Source organism: Plectropomus leopardus, chromosome 18, assembly GCF_008729295.1.
Source record: "Plectropomus leopardus isolate mb chromosome 18, YSFRI_Pleo_2.0, whole genome shotgun sequence".
In the NCBI taxonomy this organism is placed as follows: Eukaryota; Metazoa; Chordata; class Actinopteri; order Perciformes; family Serranidae; genus Plectropomus; species Plectropomus leopardus.
The window spans coordinates 3300218-3320128 of record NC_056480.1 but is presented as its reverse complement, the minus strand read 5'-3'; the positions used below and the strand labels follow the sequence as shown (position 1 = coordinate 3320128).

Here is a 19911-nt window from a genome sequence, read left to right as displayed (position 1 = left end):
GGAAAATTAGCTTTTTCCAAGTATGCAGACTTTTAATCAAAGCCAGAAGGAAGCCCCAGGATTAAATATGAGAAGCCAAGAAAATGTCAGCATGCAAAAGAGAATAAAGAGGACACATCCTGCAGCTATAGCTCAACACAAGATAAAAACGTTTTTACCAAGACATCTAATGATAAAAAGACAAATCAGTCAGTTTTTGCACTTTTGAGCCACGTTAATTCTCTGTTAGCTCACCACAAGCACTGCATTGTATTTTCCTCTGTTGTAAGTCTCCCGAAACCTATTTGGTGTACACATCAAGTCATCTGTAAATCCCACTGAGTCGAGATACAACGCCTCTGCAGCCTGACTTTTATGCTTTATACTGTCTGTGTGCTGCTGGACAAAAAGTGATGCAGAGGATTAAAATTCTTCCTTTGATCTTCTCTGATCAGTGAAAGTCCATTAACACCTTTACTGTGAGATTGCAGTCAATGAACTCAAAGAATTTTAACCCTTTGAAACTGGATGGACATCAGTTTTTCATGTGCTGCATTCAGACTACTTTCACAAGTATTTCAACCTAATGGGCCAATATCGGCTGATAAAATCAGCTGACCGATACATCAGTCAGGCTCAAATTCTTTGTTGAGTTGCTCATTTCCTTTCTCCCATCCTTTTTTTTTTACAATAAAACAAATAGAAATAAAGCACCCAGTACCATTTACAGAAAATAACTAAAAGAAATTGCTCCCATGTGTATGAAAGAAATTAAGCCGTTTCTATCAGGTTTCGAAGGGTTAACAGGCATTATACTTTTCTTGGCTGCTGTTAGTTTTTATCCTCCTTCAGTCAGCATGAGTTTAAATTTGCTGATGCACATTCATTATTTTCCACTGCTCACTCTCACAGCTTCACACTCTTACACAAATCCTCCACTGGAAGTTTCCCACAGCTAACGCAGTCTTCTACCTTTTTTCCACTGAGCTGATCGACACGGCAACAGATTTTTGCTCAAAGGCACGCTGGCAGCATCTTTAACACTTACAGTAAGATGTTTTTTCTTACCTGCAACACGAACCACCGCTCTCTCCGCCGGGTCCAGCACCGAATCCTGGCTCTTCCTCTTCCTCCTCTCATGTTTGGACAAGTTCCATGGCAACGTGTCTCCAGGTGGCCCCACAGGTCCAGATGGGCACGGGGACAATGACCCCCCTGAGCGCTCGCTACGGAAGGACGGCTCGCTGACGCAAGAGCGCTCGCTTAGAGTATCATCATCTGAGGACTCCATCTCAGTTTAGGGCTGCAGGGAGGAGAGTGATGAAGAAGAGAGGAAGTAAGGAGGGATGGAGGGAGGAGAGAGGGATGTGGAGCAGTGGGGGGGGAGGGGGAAAGAAAGAAAGAAGGTCAGAAGGAGGGAGAAGAAAATGTAGGGAAAGAGAGAAGAAGGAGCTTTAGTCAAAGTGGAGACTGTATAATTCATTGGAGGCGTACAGAGTGATCACGCAGGGGTCATGAATGATGCAAAGTTCCAACGCAACAGCAGAGCAGCAATAATGCAGCGATCAGGAGGAGGGAAAGCAGGAGAGAAACAACTGGGTTAAGTTAGTCATCACGTCTAGACGCCTGTTAAAGAGTTTAGGAGGCTGCAGACCTTCAGTGACCAACAGCTGCAGCTCGGAGGAAGACATGAAAGAGGAAGAGAGCACATGACAGCAGAGATGGTGAGACAGATTACTGAGGACGGCTCAGAGGACCAGAGGCGGGTGGACCAAATTCAGTTTAAGAAAAAAAAAAAACTTAAACACATTTAAATATGATGATATGAAATATGATTGATACTTCCTTACCTATATATTGACCTCCCTATCTTCCGATCACCGCAGTCAATCAACCAGGATCCAAAATTTATGGTGCGAACTGCTCTGACATTTATTTGAAATATCTTAAAAACTATCAATGGTTTGCAATTAAATTTTGACGTTCATGGTCCACAGAGGATGAATCTTCATAACTTTGGTGATCCCCTAATGCTTTCTTTTCATTAAGTCAACATTTCTATGGAGAAAATATTTATGCATTTATGGGGTCAATTCGGCAACTTGTGTGAAAAAATAATGTTATCAGTATACTCGCCTGGCGTGCTTTATAGTCAACGGTTTGCCTGCTCGCTACAGCTAATAGATGCATATACTTTAAATGTGCAACTACTAAAAGTACATGACAGCTACTAGGAACAAAATGATGAAATATATATTTTTTTACTGTCAATTGTTTACACTGTTTCCATGCTTTCCGCCATTTCTGTTGCCCTAAAACGTCACGCAACCGTCACAACTCATCAATTCGGGTATCATTGAAATTTCTCAATTTCTCACTCGTAATTACAATTTTGGCAGTACTCTTATTACTATGTATGTGTGTTAAAAGGCTTAAAAAAACACAACAACAACACATGATTATTATATTAAATTATGTTTAAATTAACCAATATGTCAAATTCCTCTTCGGTGTTAAGTGACTCTTATTTGTCTGAATATGACTGCTGACATAAAGGTCACACTCGCCATACTACAAAATATTCTTATAGTTATTTTACACTTACGCAATGTGGCTCACAAAGTGTGTTTGCATATTTATTCATAAACACAAAATCAACTACAGAACCTAAAAACTAAGTTAGCTGAGTTTTAATGGGAGTCACTGAGGTCTGGACACATTGCGTCCTGCTGAGAGCTGATTTATTGATGATATGGACGACGCCAGCTGTGGTGGAAGAAAGAAAGCTCTGTTCTCAGTTGACGAGATGGAAAAGGGAGTAAATTTCCTCACATTGACTAAATTCAACAGACTTGGCTGAGACAAGGAGCAAAGACTACAGAAAGCGAGATGAGATTTCAAAGCTCTTCTAGTGTTTCTATTTTTAAAGAAAAGTCAATAAGCCCGGAGACAGGAGAGATTTCATTCTCTCTCACACTCTTTGTCCTTTCTCTCTCCTCTCTTCCTCTACTTTTGCTTCTCTCTATCTGTTGAATTCAACGCCGACTTTTTACGATGACGAGAAATGAGTGATAGTAAATACTCGATGTAAGCAAACACAGTAGACCAAGGGTGTGTGCTGTGTGTGTGTGTGTGTGTGTGTTTGGACTCTGGGGACCTGACGCTCTGATCTGTCCGTCACAGCATCATAAAATCAATACATGTCCTGAGAGAATGAATTGGTCGTTACTGGTTCTCCTATTCCAGCTCCACGGGGACTCAGAGGTTAGTGAGCGTCTGCCCTGTGCTGCTGGTTTCACAAGTTCAAATTAAGCTTGCAGGCTTTTTTGTGCACATTTTATAATTTATTTTAATCTCCACTGTGTATTTAACAATTTGGTTATTTTTTAAAATAAAGATTTCTGTGAGACTTAAACTGCAAAAATTGCCATCTTTTTTTATCTGTTATTCAGCTAAGATATAATTGTCCTTAGAAGACAGTAATGATTTTAATGTACCATATTTTAATATGATTTTTAATAAGTAGCGGAAGCAGTACTTGTGTCTTTTAAAATAATAGTAAGAATTGTTATTATTATTCAAAATGATCAATATGACTCTGTAAAAGTTCTCTGTTAAAAGTAAAAGTCTTTAATTCAAAGTTTCATTTTAAACATTCACGTTATATGTTGAATAGATACCACCTGAATGTTGTGCAACATTTTCCATCTGTATTTGGTTTTTTTTTTGTCTTTTGAATTTCATGTAAAGCATCTTTGAATTCCTAGAAAAGCGCTAAATAAGTCCTATCGACTGTATTACTGTTATTATTACACGGCTCTCAGCATGGAGGTGGCTGAGCGGCGGTGAGCAACTAACAGTGCTGACAGCATTTTTACGTCACAGTGTGTGGAGGTGGAGCACATGTCATCTACTTTATGCACTGTTGGAGAATTTAGCTGTTTCTTGAAACATCTGGCTTTTGTTTTTTGTTTTTTTCTGCAACAGGACTTGTAATAGCACTCTCAGTAAGCCAAGCATGCACAATGCAGGAGCCTGAAACTGGAATAGCTGACTTAATTATTATTTAATATAATTTATTATTATTTAATATAAATTTTTTACATTAATTTAATCATTTTATTTTCGTTTTTTTTATACTGTTACATGTCAAAATGTCTTCTTCGAAAGGGTCTGTAAGTCAAAAAATAAAAATCTTCTGGTTTTGTCTGAAACACAAAGACGACTGAAGGTTGTGATGAAGGTCACAAGTCGGGCTGTCATTCAGGATTACAGCAGGTTAAAAATGAGAAGTTGAATAAAAATGAATATGAAACCATGTGCAGCAAGAATACAAGAGTGTCCAGTATCCAGCAAGAAATATTTGATGATCTATCTTTTTTTTTTTAATTTACTGATTAATTATCAGTTGTTTCTCACAATGGATGTAGGATCTTTCAAAATAAGAGTCCCCAGATCCACCACTGACCCAGTTTGCTTCACAGTTCATCCACTAACAGCTAATAAACGGTCACTTCTGCTCCCGAGAAACTCAACAAACAACCAGTTTAACCCCTACAACTGTGAGCCTTTTACTGAGTGACTAAACAGCAGATCTGTCTTCATTCAGCCCGAACAGACTGAACCGTGGAGCAACCTGCGCGTTGGTCACAGGGTGGGAATGTTTCTGTGTACAATGTGTGAGTCCGACACAACGGCCGGGATTTCCATCTGGGCTCAGGCTGCCAAAAATCCTCCTCCTCCCGCTGTGGCCCCTGGCTAGACCGCTGGCAAAGCCCCACTTCCTGAATCCCTGTCTCCACGGCAACACTGCTAGGAAGAGGTTAAGCCTTCCCAAAATTCTCTGTGGTTTGCTGGTGCACAAGTGTGTGTGTCTCTGTGCTCGTGTGTGTGTCAAGTCAGTTTCCCTGCTGCTTGCTTACAGTGAGTCAGTGCCACTGCAACTAGCGGTTTTATAAATAGAGCCAGAATGGAGGCTTCAAAAGCCACACCGTGTCATTACTGTGAGGAGAGGAGGAGAGCTTTAAAGAAGAAGAAGAAGAAGAAGAAGAAGAAGAAGAAGAAGAAGAAGAAGAACTGCAGGAGCAGAGAGAGTGAGATCACTTCCTGTCTGATGAGACCCTCACTGAGGCATTTATCACAGTCACACCAACAAACATGGACTCAACCTGGCCTGCAAGTTATGTTGCTTACGGTTTTACATTAGGCAAGTAATGGTAATATTTATCACTGTTTTTTGTCTTGTTTTAAAATTTCTTGTCAATAAAAACTTAAATCACATGGAATAATCCTCACCACAAGTGCTCTAGTCCCTGAGTCTCAGCCTTTGTCATTCAAGTTGACTAAAGAGTGATTATTTTTTAGTATCTGTTGGATTATATAAAGATGATTATCTATTGTATGAATCTTTATTAAAGCTTCTTTTGCTGTTGTCAGAAATGGGAAAAATGACAATGAGCAACTTGGTAAAAATAGTTTCACAAATTTCAAAAAATTATTAGATTATAAAAATATTTTCTAAAAAGCTAAGAAAAAAATTACAGAGAAAAAAATTATATGGAAAAAATATATATTTATAACTATCATAATTACATATCTAAATTTATGCTACAGAAATATTATAATTTTTACAGCAAAGTCTTGTTTGCCTTTTTGAAACTTTATTTAAATTATATTAAAGTGCATTTTTATTTACTAATTTTCCAGCAATATTTTGTTCTTTTTTTCCAATTTCTTTCAAATTTTGGGGTCATTTCATTTTGTTGGTTCTCACCATTTTTGTTTCAGAGGGTTAAAACAGAAAGGATGTGAAACCTAAAAGGTTAAATGTAACGGTATTAGTCTAGATGAATATTAGAGAAACCAAAATATATCAGTATGCAACTCCTCAACTCCCCATATTGAAATAGTTTAATAACCTATAAACTTCAACAGCTCAATCGAATTCCTGAAGTTGAGTTATAACTGTGGGTTTTGGAGCGCCACACAACATTTTCATTGGCCCCATCTGGCCAAATTAACTAACAAACATATTCTATCTAATACAGACTTAGATACTAACAGACTTATAAACACTACACAAAAATGAATATAAGCAAGTGTGCACCAAAGTTTTACAAACACACACACACATACACTTGTACACACACTCCTCTTTTTCCTGTGACATCACACAGAGCAGAGACGCTGGATATTTGGCCTGATTTATAACTCACATCCAGGATTTACATGGAGGCGGTCTGTTCCCACAGCTCAGCCTGAGCAGTGTGTGTGTTTGTACGTGTGTGTGAAAGAGAGCAGGAGTGACATGAAACAGAGACTCTGACAGAGATGTAGCGCTGGCAGCAGATTCAGAAGGAGAGAAAAGGGAAGACAGGAAAAGAAAAATAAGGTCAGGGAGAGTTGGAGAGAGAAAACCAGACTTAACGGTCATAACTGCCGCTGCACGTCTTCGTGTGATTCCAGAGCTTTAACAACCGACATTCATGCTCAACAGACGGACAATAATTCTGCCTGACAATCTCAACAACAGAGAGCTACCTGAGCAGAAAACACATCTGATCTACACGTGATTAACAGCGTGCATCCAGAGCTGCGTAACCAGCGTTACATCAACATGAGCTGTTTCCCCTGTTTCCAGTCTTCATGCAACGCTAGGCTCCATATCTAGTGCACAGACACAAGAGAGGCATCGAACTTAATGTCAGACTCTAAGCAAGGAATAAGCGTCTTTTTACAAAATCTCACACTATTCCTGAGAGCCAGCAGGTGTTATACTGAATACTGTGATCAATAATCAACTTACGGCGCACGGGCCAAATCTGGCCTGCAATAGGGTGCCAAGTGGCCCCTCAATCATTTTCTAATGTACAATAAAAATAAAGTGAATTATAGTAGAAAATGTTGTTGCACTTTTAGTAGACAAAAGGTGCCAGAGTGCATAAAAAAGCATCAAAATAGAGCTTGTACATCCAAGAGAATCTGTGACAGGGACGATATCTGCCACCTGATGCAAAGATGAATTGACAAGAAACCACAAAGCCACCATCACTGACAGCTACATCTAAATAAGATTCAATATTAACATTCGATCAGGTCAGCTCATTTTCTTGATGTTTGTCTTTATCGTGTTATTTGCACAGACTATGCTACTCACTGGCCAGAATGTTGTCGTTGTGCATTTCAGCAAACTATGGATAGGCATACTTTACATTTACGTTATTATGTAGTGGATAAGTCGAAACTTTACATTCCTTTATGTTTCAACAACGCTGTGGTTAATGTGTGGTTAGTTTTAGGCACATAAAAACTACTTGGTTATTGTTAGGTAAAGATCATGTTTTGGCTTAAAATACCCAAGTGGATATTTTAAGTAGTCTTGGCAGAAAGTGAAGCAATGTCTCAGAGCACTATCCCGGTGTAAAACGCAGCATTGTCACTGTAAAAAAACAGCTGCTTTTAGTGGCACTATCCTGGCAGGAACCACAGCATAAAGGAACTGTTTTTGAGCGATTATCTTGGTGGAAAACTCAGGATGCGTCTGTAAAAAATGATGTCTTTTGTGGTACTATAAGCAGTTTAAAGAGGGTAGTTATATGCACATCATGTAAGTGCAAGGATATCAAAAAACAGGGAGGAAAGAGGAAAAACATTTTGTGCATAAAACATTTTGACCTGACGAAGATCCAAGCCGCATCGAAACGTTGTCTTTAATAAACTTGTGTGAAATGGAGTGGTTTTTTTCTTGCTATAAGCAGCATAGTGGCTAGGTGCTAAAAACATCCACATTTGGTGCCTAAAAAGCTGCTGGAAGTCACAAAAATGCCCACTAAAACGCCAGCATTTTCTTCTGGAGACCGAGCCGTGGTGAGAGTGGTCTGACTCTCTCCAAGCATGCAAGTAAGTGTATTTCCCAAAATGTCAAACTAGTCCTTTAAATTGAGTATGCAGCATTACCCAACACCTGTCTCTTTGACATCTTACTCTAAACTTTCCTGCTTTTGCAAGTTAACATGTATTTATCTTGCACTTACATATATGAAATATATAAAGCCCACTTGTTGCATCGATTATTAAAAGTGCAGATTGTAAGTAGAGTTATGAGGATGAATGACGCAGCCCAGAGTCATGATGAGTAACACACTGACTGACTGGATGAATGAGTGGCTAGACTCCCCCACGCATGCACACACATACACATTTACACACATGCACAGCATATAGAAACACACACGCACACACACACGCACACACACGCACACAAACAGACTAACTGGACTGGCTTGCCAACAATCCTGCAGCTCACTACTCAGCATGACTGGACAGAGAGAGTTAATTAAAGTGAGAGTGAAGCAGAGCCACTAACAAAGAAAGGAAAGTTTGTAACAAAGGAAAAGATAAGAGATATAAAAGGAGAAAGAGGAGCAGGATGGGGTCACTGGTTCTGCCTCCAGTACACACTCTGATCAATATTTACAGCTCCAGGACGTCACTACTCGCACCATAAAGACCTAAAGACATCATAAGCGCCGTGGAGACGAGGAATCTCTCCTTCTGCTTCCCTCCGTCTCCATTTTCTTCTTTTTTCACTCATGTTAAGATGCCGTGTGCATACCAAAAAGCTGCAGGGAGAGCAAACCAACAGAGACTGCTGGCTAGACAGAAACACACACACACAGACAGACAGGGGAGGATGGAGCTGCCAGTCAAGCATTTCACAAAGAGAAGCAGGACGATTTTAGTATGAAAGTGACTGAAATGTATGACAGATTAGTCCAGAGATTCAAGACAAATCTGATGAGTGACAAGATAATTAAAAGGGAACGGAGAGACAAATATTATTGCTGCTCCACAGTTTCTCAGATCTTTGTGGAATCTGAATATTTTCATCTCTTGAGGCATCTAAGAATTCTCAAGAAATAAATCCAGAAGAAAAATAAATCACACTTTGGTTTAACGGATCACAAGATAGATCCACACTATTACAGAATTTTGCAGAACTTGAGCAATATTTTCAAAATGTCGATATTACACAATCGCTAGATGACTGCGTTACTACTGAGTGATGCTGCGTCTCTGACGATAACATTCAAAGAAGCATGGCGATGGATGTTCAAAACATTAGCAGCTTTATTTCTATTGCAGCCACCAAACTAGCTGCCATTATTTCCAGTGGAAGGACACGTAGATGTGTTATATGAGCGATATTGGAAAGGCGAGCCCCTCATACGTGGAAGGCGCCAATATAAGGGATTTCTGGGATTTGATAGTCCACGATTTCATAGAGGAATTGTGGATTCAAAACTTCCGGATGATTCGCTCGACTTTTGAAGAGTTATGTGATGCAATAACAGCTTTTGTAGCTCCTGCTGCATCATGAGGGAGCCAGTTCCCACCAACAAGCGCATAGCCATAGCATCATGTGAGCTTTAAAAGCAAAATGTTTCCATGCAGTTTTACAAAATATGGCTTTTTTAGATTCGTCTGAATACCACCTCGTGCAAGCGTAAAAACTTTTGTTATATTAACATGTTTCCATTGGGCATATTTTCTATTGATTTTGTATTTTTGCTCTGTGTTGTCTGTCTGTAACTTTTGTTGCTGCCTGTCTTGGCCAGGACACTCTTGAAAAAGTGATTTTTATATCAAAAGATTTTTCTGTATAAATAAAGGTTAAAATACTAAATACATACAATAAGTAGCAGCAGTCATATGTAAAAATGAAAAGAGGAGAAAATCCATGGATGTTATGCATCTCTATTGTAAAATGTCAGACATGTGAGCAAAACAGATACAATTAATAAACCATAAATCCTCTGATTCAAAGCCGTCTGATAAAATCAAATTGCAACCATGTCACACACTAATACTGCAATCCTTTATCCCCTGCATCCGAGACATATTGGTGCTTTCCAGCACAGTAACATGCAGTAGTAAGGGGGTGTGTCCACGGCCGGTGCAGAGGAGCAAATGGGTGGAAGAGACCAAGTGAATTATATAATTTTGGAAATGAATTATGAATAGACGGTGTCTTACAGATCTGATTGAGCTGACTCTTCGCCTGCATGTTGAGGGTCCAACATAAGGCTGGAGGGAGATGCACGTTTGACCATCTGGTACAAAGCGGCAGGAGGGGAGCCCTGAATCTTGATTTTTTTTTTCTCTCTCACTCTCTGGCTGCACCTTGCATAATATCAGTTTTCCAGACAGACAGACAGCCTGCAGTAGTGGAGTCCACTGGGATGCAGGTGGAGGTGTGATGATGGAGGAGGTTGCACAGATCAATAAAAGGCAACCTCATAAATGTGCACATAAAAAAGCTGGTGTTTCATGTCATCATTTTTACATGCATGCCTCTCTCTCTCTGTCTGTCTGTCTGTCTCTCCCTTGGATGTGTTTGCATGAATGGACATGAGACATGGAGACTTAACTGTGCACGCAGGGCTGCATGCAGGAGCAGCAGCACTGGGCAGCTCTTTGTCCAACACCGCCCTTGCTTACTTGCTTGCATGCACTGGATGGATAACGCCAACTAATTACATTTATCCATTTGTGGCTGTCTCAGTTTGCCCAAATGCTGCCTCCATGCTGCTGCTGCTGAGTGTCTCATTAGTGGAATCAACCTCCGCAGCCTTCTCACGACCCAGAATCCCTCACTGAGTGACTGTCCGCCAGTCATATCCAGCCCAGCCCTCCGGCCGACGCACAAATCACGAGCAATGTGCTTCGAAATTTCGGGTAAAACTGACCGTGAAATTATTGTTATAGTGAAACATCTCGTGCGATGATGCCAATCAACGTGGGGCATGTGATCAACACGTTATTGATTTTTGTCTCTAGGAGGAGCATTAGACAACACCTTATGGAGCCAAATTCATCAATAAATGAACTGATAATTAGTATTACGCACGGTTTAAGATTAGGATGCAACCCTGAATGTGCCTAAATTGTGGGTCTTGTGAGTTTACAGGCTCGTGGCCATGGTATTCGGTCTCGAGCTGATTAGTTTTGATTTCAAAGAATTAATTTAATAAACATTGTATATAATCACCAGCCTCGACAGCTCTTATTCTGAGAACGCGCGGGTGGTTGCAAGGTTGAAAACGCCGCCTGGAGCTCCGGAGCCGCCGCTTACCTTCACCGGGCAGCAGCGGTCCTGGAATCCGAGCGCAGAGCGAGGGAGGCCGGGGATGCTGCCACCGCTGCTCGCTCTCCTCCGGAGGGATGGATGGGTGGATAAAGCCTGGTTTTTCCGCTCCAACGATCCGGTTTCCGTTACGTTTCCTCCAAAACCGAACCGACACACAGCCGGAGGAGGGGGGATGAGGCTGGAGGAGAAAAAAAAAGCAAAGCAACGTAATCCTGAATGGTAATGGCTGTCCTATTCCTCCTCCTTTCCCCCTCTGTCTCTCTCCCTTCTCCTCTCAGCAACCCCCCACCAGCCCTCCTCTCCTGGTCACACACACTCTCTCTCTCTTTCTCTTCAATAGGCAGTTTTCACCACACTTAACCCATGTCTATTGAGAGTGTTAAATGTCGCGGAAATTGAGATTTCGGTTGTGCTCCTGCGTCATCCAGTGGCTCAGCAGCACCGCCAAACCCACACCGACACACACACATTCACACAGTCACACACACTTTCACTCAATTTTAGGGGTGTAAAGTGGGAGAAAGGGCGTTCACGTTATTCGCTACTCATTCACATATATTTCAGGATTACACAGAAGAAGGCAGCGCCGGATCTGATCTGAGCTTTTATAGCACGAGATAGCGTTAATCTGGGTTTTTATAATCCCTACACACACACACACACACACACACACACACACACACACAAACACACACACACAAGTACACACTCCTCCTCCCTTTCCAAACAGCTGGAGGAAAAGAGGGAGTAGCTGAAAAAAGCAAATTGATAACAGCTGGAGCGATGCAGAGGAGTGAGAGTTGAATTTGGGCTGCAGCTCCAAATCAGGTCTTCACAGTTTGGGCTGACCTTTGGTAAGCAGGGTCATAGGAGTCCCAGACCACTAAGGGTCCCCGGAGTTTGCATACCATAAAACTTCAATTAATAGCCCAGGCTGTTATTTACTTAAATCATTAAGAGTCTAATATTTGGGACAGTGACACATTTATCCACCCCCAATAAAACATGAAAGTAGCCAAAAACTTTTCTTTGGGAAAAAAATTAAAGACGTGTCTCCAAATTGATGCAGAAGAGGCACAAATTATTGCAAAATAATAATGCAGGAAATTATGTGTTTGACACTATTTTTTGGCAGAGGACCCTCAATTCCCAGTTTCACAGGCCGTTTTCAGGTGGTACTATCGCAGCAAGAAAACCCAGTAATTACTAGGTAAAAAAAAAGTAACTGCTTTTCGTGGCACTATCACAGGTGGAAAAACATCTACAAGTTGTTTTAAAAAATAAATACATTTTTAAAAATATGTTTGTTGGCTAAAATGCAGCTGAAAGACCCAGAAATGCTGTGCTAAAAACAGCTGTTTTGTTGTTTGTTGGTCTGCACTTTAGCAGATTATCAGTATCTGCATTTTATTTAATGATCGCTGATAAGATTAATTAATTAAAAAGTACAAAGAACGTATCAGCATGGAAGGAACTTTTACTTTGTAAAACCTCAGGGAGCTATTTTAATTCATTAATTTTTTTAATTTAAATTTTCACTTGACTTTATAAAATAAAGTTGCTGGGAATTTGCTTATATGATGTTGAATTCGCTAAAGACATTTAAACAAAGTTTTGTGGTGGAGTTTGTTATATTACAAACTCTAAATATTGACAAAGACTTTCATTTTTATTATACATGCATATCAGTTCCAAATATTGGTAATTTGTCTCATTAACTACGAGTAATCTTTATCGGCCCTGAAAAAACAATATCAGTCGACCCCTCGTATGAAACGTGCAAATGTAACGTATCTATTGTTGCAGAAAAGTACAATACCAAAATGGCATTCTTGCAACTGGATTGGTTGAAAACAGCAGAGTATTTAGCAGCTTAAGAGCCAGATATTCCCTCAGGTGGGGGAGACCAAAAGTGGAGCTAAAAGAGAGTTAAAAACTGGACTTGCATCCATCAGGTGGCCAGAGAACATATTTCCAAATAAAATTATGCTCTGTTTTAGTTGGAAACTGTTTACTGGAAAGTGCTCCTGTATTAGTTGACTGTCTAGCACTCAGATTGATAAGGCACTGGGTCAACTGGGTATCACTGGGATTGGTGTGTGTTTGGTGGTGCAGGATAATCCAGACGCTCTCATCCTCCCTCCACCTCAGTTGATCAGAGAGAGTGAAGTACGGCTGGATTATCTGCTGCAGCTTTAATTAAACAGCAGCTAATGTAGCGAGCGGCCACATGTACTGAGACCATAAACAGAGGAGTGATGTTCTCTGTTATCACTGCTCATCAGTTAATTATTAATAATCCTATAAAACATATACATCTTAGTCTCTTGACATACATATACTGGTGAGTAAAGTCTTTGGTTGTGAACAAAATCCAGTTTACATATGGGGGTTTCAATGATAATGAGGAAAAAAGTGAGCCCTTTTGTCTTCTTAATGCATATGTTATACTGCTGAGGCTCGATAAAATATGTAAAAAAGAGAAAAATTAATTATTATTTTCACCTTCTTTTCCATACATTCACTGTCCAGCACCCTCTGAAAAAAAATCAGTTTATAACCTTGTGATAATGTGAGTCGTGTATCCATCAACCCCGCTGTGGTTAACTGATTTCCAACCTAATAAGGCCAATTAGGACATCAAGAGGACAATGAGGCCGACTGCCTCAGACAAAGCTTAACTGTGTGAGTCACTCTTCAATGAAAAACTTGCTCATTCATACACTGGGCATCAAATCAAAAAGCTCAGTGGAGTTTAATCAGATTTTAAGATGTGACATTAAACTGAGTGTACAGGTTAGACTGTGCAGAGTCCTCAAACTGCCCGAGGCTTTTTCAACACAAACGGTTTGATGTTAAAACAGTTTGGCATCTGGATAATATTTGCAACTGCATGTTATCTAAAATGAAAAACGCAGTTTCAGTATTTGTTCTTATATTTGCACCTGACAAGGTCAAGATAAAAATATTGAGGTTCACAAGATCAGGTTTTTTATGCTTCATGCAGTTTACCTTTGCTCAATTCTTGCACAGTTTTGCACCTTTCTGCATAAATACTTCTAAATCCTGCATAGCTCTTACATTTTAAGGCAGATATGTTATCAACTTTTTTCTTTTTTTTTTTTAGTATTTTAAGAGATTTTCACATTTTTATTACATATATATATTTATGGTTGTATTGTTGTTTTATTTTACGTTTATGTTTCTTGGTTTTTGCAATACATGCATTAATATTCATTATTTTACAGTGTTTATGCTATGCACCAATACAACAAATCCACGGGGCTAATCCATAGTGAGGTTCAATCAATGTCAAAATTTCAATATGAATTATTGAAAAGTAATACCGCCCTCTCAATAACCACAAAAAATGTTCGAGTTGAGATGATTACTATAGGATGGTTGCACTGACTCCTTTTTCGCATTATTTAAATTTACAAATACATTTAAATAAATGTTAACCCGCTGGGCAGGTGGATGAAGCGGGCTCCTCCCTGTCCTGCTCCTCCGCAGGTGTGGATGAAAAATAATCCAACGTGTCCGCCACATTTTTTGTCCGCGGGCGTTTTAAAAATGAACCTGTCTATTTCTGACATTTCAATTTCCCAACTGAAATTCGGTTTAGCTGCTGGCTGGTTTTGGCGGCGGCCGCACGTGACAGACGTCAATGACGCAACGTGTCCGAGCCTTCCCGCTGATCTCAGGTCAGTAATAACCTTACATTATAAACCGGGAAATGTAATGAATGAACTCGCATCAGATCGGATTAACAGTTTTCAGCTTCTACGTCTCATCCAAAAATTATTACTCTAATAAACTAACTTAGAATAATCATTTAGGATCTGAAAAATATGGAGGTTTCCAGTTTGTTTTCACCAGCAAAACTCAACAAATCAAGACGAATTAGTACCAGTCACCAACCAAACTCTACACTTTTTGGAGTTTTTTCAAAAAAGACCAAACAACTTTTTTTTTTTGCATTTAAATTGCTTCACTAAAACCCAGTTTTAATTTTTATACATTTGTTTTACACAATGCATTTTCTTTGATTATACTGCAATTCTGATCAATTCTATTTTTTCTATATTAAATTGACTTCTTTTCAATCATACATTTTAAACATATTTTGTTACTAAATTCATTATGATTTGAATTTATTTTTCATATTCATTTTGTTTGGCAGTGCAACATGGCGACCTCTGTGGATGAGGACCCACTCCCTATATAGATTTAAAGAACGGCTCATCCTATGGTAACAAAAACACAACAATTCTTATTTTCAGGTAACTATTCATTAAAGAAAACATATTCTATTCTATTCTACTATATCATATTATATTACAATTAATATATCCCCAACAATCTGGACCCTTAACTTTACCTTACAGGGGCTTGTACCAGTTATGCAAAGCTGTTGGACAATACTCATGCCAGTTAAATGTTGTTGATTTAAAAAAAAAAAAAAATTAGAAAAACTATGAGAGCCAGCCTTAAACATGTCATATACATTTAATCATAGAATTAACCCCCCTAAACTTCCATAAATGTACAGAGGACCCTTCTGTTCTCAATAGCAGCTATTTTCATCCTTAATTTTCCATACATACGGAAGAACCAGAGGAGCTTCCAACAAAGTTAAATGCAGCCATGAAACTATTTAGTGCTCTGAGTTTAAACATCCACCACAAAAGAGCAGAAATGTTGACTCATAAAAGCAGAAAATGCAGAAACTTTTTGAGCTCTACAGAGACACTTGATGACTTTGCCCTCCTGTTTTTGTTTTTTTTTCTGAGCTGTTGGCTCCATCTTGTGGCGCTTCACAGAGCCTCCTAATCCCATCAGTCCCAGTTTAATGCTGGTAATTTAATTGAGGATGTCGACCAGCATCCATTCATATCAGTCACTCATCGGAGCGGTCAGCCGTCCCTCTGGAGCGTTTGCTCTCTAAATCCATTAAACGATTTACTAAAATTAGGTCAGCGGGTTAAGAAAATGACCTGTAGTTAAACTATCACTGACAATAGAAACTCAGAGGGACAAAACACATGACGACCACAGCTGGAGCGATGACAATGAGCCAGTTAACCAGCTGTGACGAGGCTGTTCACTAGAAACTGCTGATGTGCTATTTGTCATCACTCACAGGATGACTGGTTTACAGTATCTACTGCCTTTTTAGTAATATACTGTAAGTACAAAGCAGTTGGAGCATTTTTAATTTATTGCTTCAAAAAGAGGCCAATAATTCAACAACCACTGATGCCTGCAGTCCACGTTCAGCTTTAAAACTAAATGCATGAAAAACTAAAACTCCACATAAAAATTCAACATCTTTATAGTGTTAAAACTATGATCAAACAAGTGTTTTATAGTGTATGTTCACAACATTAAGTCCAGTTTAATAATCTTTATACAGAAGTCATGTGTTTCTGTGTTGTTTGAATATTTTTGTTATGATGGAGAAGTATTCAGATTACATGATATTTAGAAAAAGAGAGATGACTGGTTGCTCTGAAGGCTACAATCAAACGTATTTCCAAAACTTGTGCTGCGGGCTCATGGAAAACAAGAACCAAGAGCATAAACAGACAAGAAATTCAGGCACTCAAAAATGTGAAAAACATGGGAAAAAAATGTTTTAAAGGTCTGATGATGACCAGCAGTGGTCCAAACGTGTTGGCTTTTTTAATGATTTACCCACAGTAACAAAGGCTTATCAATGTAATTCCTCCTTGTTTTTCACATTTTTGGAGTCCGAGTGATGTCAGGAGTTACTGATGTTAAAAGTCTTTTTTTTTCTTTGTCGAGTTATAAGTCTGCAAATTTGTGACTCTGTTAATGTCTTCCTCTGTTTGTGTAAACCTTGCAGTTATTATCTCCCTCACAGGGAAATCAATGAACACCAAACATTATCGCTTCAGTACAAATAACTCACAAAGAAAAGTATTTAAAAGTATACTGTCATTTCTACACTGATTATACGCCTGTAAATGCAACCAACTAATCAAAAACTGCATATTTCAAGCAGTTTAATTTGCCGATCTCAGTGAATTGTAATTGTTTGAGCAAACCTTTGAACACCTGCTGACTACAGCATTGCTGGCTTCAATCTTCTGCACAGATCTTGAAAAAAGAGGGAAAAAGAAGACTGGGAAGAAAAAGACAAGAAGAAGAAGATATTGGATAACAGCATTTATTTGCAAATTTGTACAGACGAACAGGAAATAGTGATATAGGATTTACAATAAACAAGAACAGAGCTGCTCGTGTTCCCTCTTGGTGATTACTCTGCCTTGCCTGTGTGGCAGGGCGGCGGCGTGTAGGTCCCCTCCTTAATCATCTTCTCGCGCTGCTGACGGATCTCATACAGCCTCTTTTGCTGCAGGGAAGAAGAGCATAAGGGGTTAAATGATGGGGCAAGAGAACAGGAAGGAGAGACAGAATAGAGAAAAGGAAAAATAAGTACTTAAAGCAAATGTTCTGCAGCCCTCCACCTTTTAGTTTCCTCCTGAGGAGGATGAAATTCAAAGAGAACAGTGATTTTAACATTGTCTTTTACTCCTTTCACCACGTGTCACTGTGAGAACTGAAGAACAAGAAGATTTGAAGATTAGCTCCCTACCTCTGTTCTGAGCTGTAAACATGCAGGTTTCCTTCCAAATCATATTCTGTAGCTCAAAATGAAAAATCCAGCAGAGACGCAGGCGGCCGCAGCTGATACGTTCTTGAAACTTTGACGTTATAAAGTTACATGCAGCTGTTTAACGACTAACATTTCAAGCGTAGTTCGTCTTAAATGGAGGCGAAATCCATCTTAAATCAGCACTTCATCTCCATCACATCCTGATGAGTTAGACGTGGCGAACGAGCAAATCGAGGCGTCTGGATCACGGCGAGGACGTTCCTGCTGCTGCAGCACATTCACAGTGAGCAGGCAGTGTGTGTCTGTCTCTGTTCTGCTGACACACACGACCATCAACACTGACCTCAGTTTAACTCTGAAGTATTTTAAAGGATTAGATGCCATATTTCTTTTTGAACACACTTCTGTTATTAGTTTCTAGGCATTTTGACTTTTATACACTTTTTTTGAATTTATGCTTAAAACATGCTTCCTTATTTTTCTCCCTTTGATTTATCTCACAAAACTCTGTGCAAGAATCAGACAGTTTAATGCTGCAGAAATGCCAACATGTTAGATATCAAAGTCACATAAGGGCAAATGATGCAGACAAATTCTGGACTAATGCACGACTATTGACTGATTGTGGCCAACGGGCCAAATCTGGCCCCTGATAGGGTGCCACCCTATCAGGGGCCAGATTGGTAGGAGTTGTTGTTGTACAGTCAGTATAGATAAAGTGCCAGAGTGCGTAAAACAGCATCAAAATAGAGCTTTTTTTATGAAAAACAAGTGTGAGTGGAGGATCCCCTGCACCTCCCAACGGAGGTCCTAGCTAAGCCCCTAATGTCCAAAAGTCCCAAAAACGTCCTAAAATCTGAGAAACTCCCTAAGAGATTTTAAGATGTTTCTGAGAAACATCCTAAATACTAAAATCCCAGAAACGTTCTAAAACCCCAGAAGTCAAACGCGTCCCCAAAGCAAAGCCAGCTGAGTGTCCCTGCAGTACAAGTTATGATAAAGACGTCTTTCCGGCGTTATGTTTTACAGAGACCTCATTTTGGTGCTGTGACAGCCGTTGCCGGCTCAGAGGCAAGACAACTTCGTCCCGCCTTTCTGCAACCGTATGTTATTAACATGCAGCATAATGGCGTGATATTCCAGCCTTGAACAGACAGTGCAAATTCAACTAGAAAGAGTCTCACAGTTTTCACTTGATCATTGAGTTTTTCATCTGTTGATCAGTAACAAAAAATAAATAACATAAAATTAAATCTAATATGGCCGATGTAATTTAGATCAGTGACACACTAAAATCTGAAATAAGTGGTTATTAACATCTTTTTTTTCTTCTGACATCATGTTAATATCTAAGCGTGTCAATAAGTGATGAACAGATCAGTTTACATAAAGTCACATTATCAAACAGCAAGCGCTGCTTAGAACAGCTGTCCCAGTTGTGCTCACAGCATAAACTTTCACTGCATGCCGGCGCACTGATTCTTGTTTCCACTCTAGTGGATTATAGCGAGTGAGCTCAGATCGACATGCAAAAAGGGACACAACTCCAAACATAACGAAGATCATTCTGGCTTGTGCATTTCTTGAACTATAATGCAGCAGTATTCCCAAATACTTACTTCAAAAGCTTCTAACTGCACACAAAAGTCACCTAAGAGAGACACTCACCGTCTTCTGCCTGTGCATGCACTCATAGAAGTCCTCAAACTCCAGCTGGCACTCCTTCTTGGCGCGGGTCTGCCCGATGCCGTTGGCGCATTCAATCCACTCCTTCTCAAAGGCATGGCAGCGCGCCGCCCTCCTGTTGGGCTGCACTCCGCTCTGCAGCAGCATCCAGTTGTCCAGACTGACGCCAAGCCGCGACTGAATGTCCACGAACGGCATGATTGCTAATGAAAGGGGACACAGAGAGAAAAGATAAAAGGGGGTCATTTATGTAGATTACAGAGCAAATTATGATTTAGACCCCAGAGTAAATCACCAGTCTCCCTTGTAAAGAACACAACAAATTACAGTTTAAAGGAAAGTTTTGAATTTCAGCACTGAGACTTATTTTGTTTCACTATCCTCAAGGTATATCGTCTGATTTTTTTCAGTTTCACTTCCTTCTGATTGAATCCTTGCTGACCTGAAATAAACC

The 19911-nt window shown here is 39.7% G+C and overlaps 1 protein-coding gene across 1 annotated transcript; it reads right to left on the bottom strand.

Moving 5' to 3' along the window:
• Positions 1-17305: 17305 nt before the first annotated feature.
• Positions 17306-19677, bottom strand: ndufs5 (NADH:ubiquinone oxidoreductase subunit S5). The gene is made up of 2 exons (XM_042506820.1): positions 19440-19677; positions 17306-17507 (listed from the first exon to the last, which is right to left on the bottom strand). Exons 1-2 carry the CDS (start codon positions 19653-19655, stop codon positions 17412-17414), a joined length of 312 nt encoding a protein of 103 aa, XP_042362754.1. The 5' UTR covers positions 19656-19677; the 3' UTR covers positions 17306-17411.
• Positions 19678-19911: the final 234 nt, after the last annotated feature.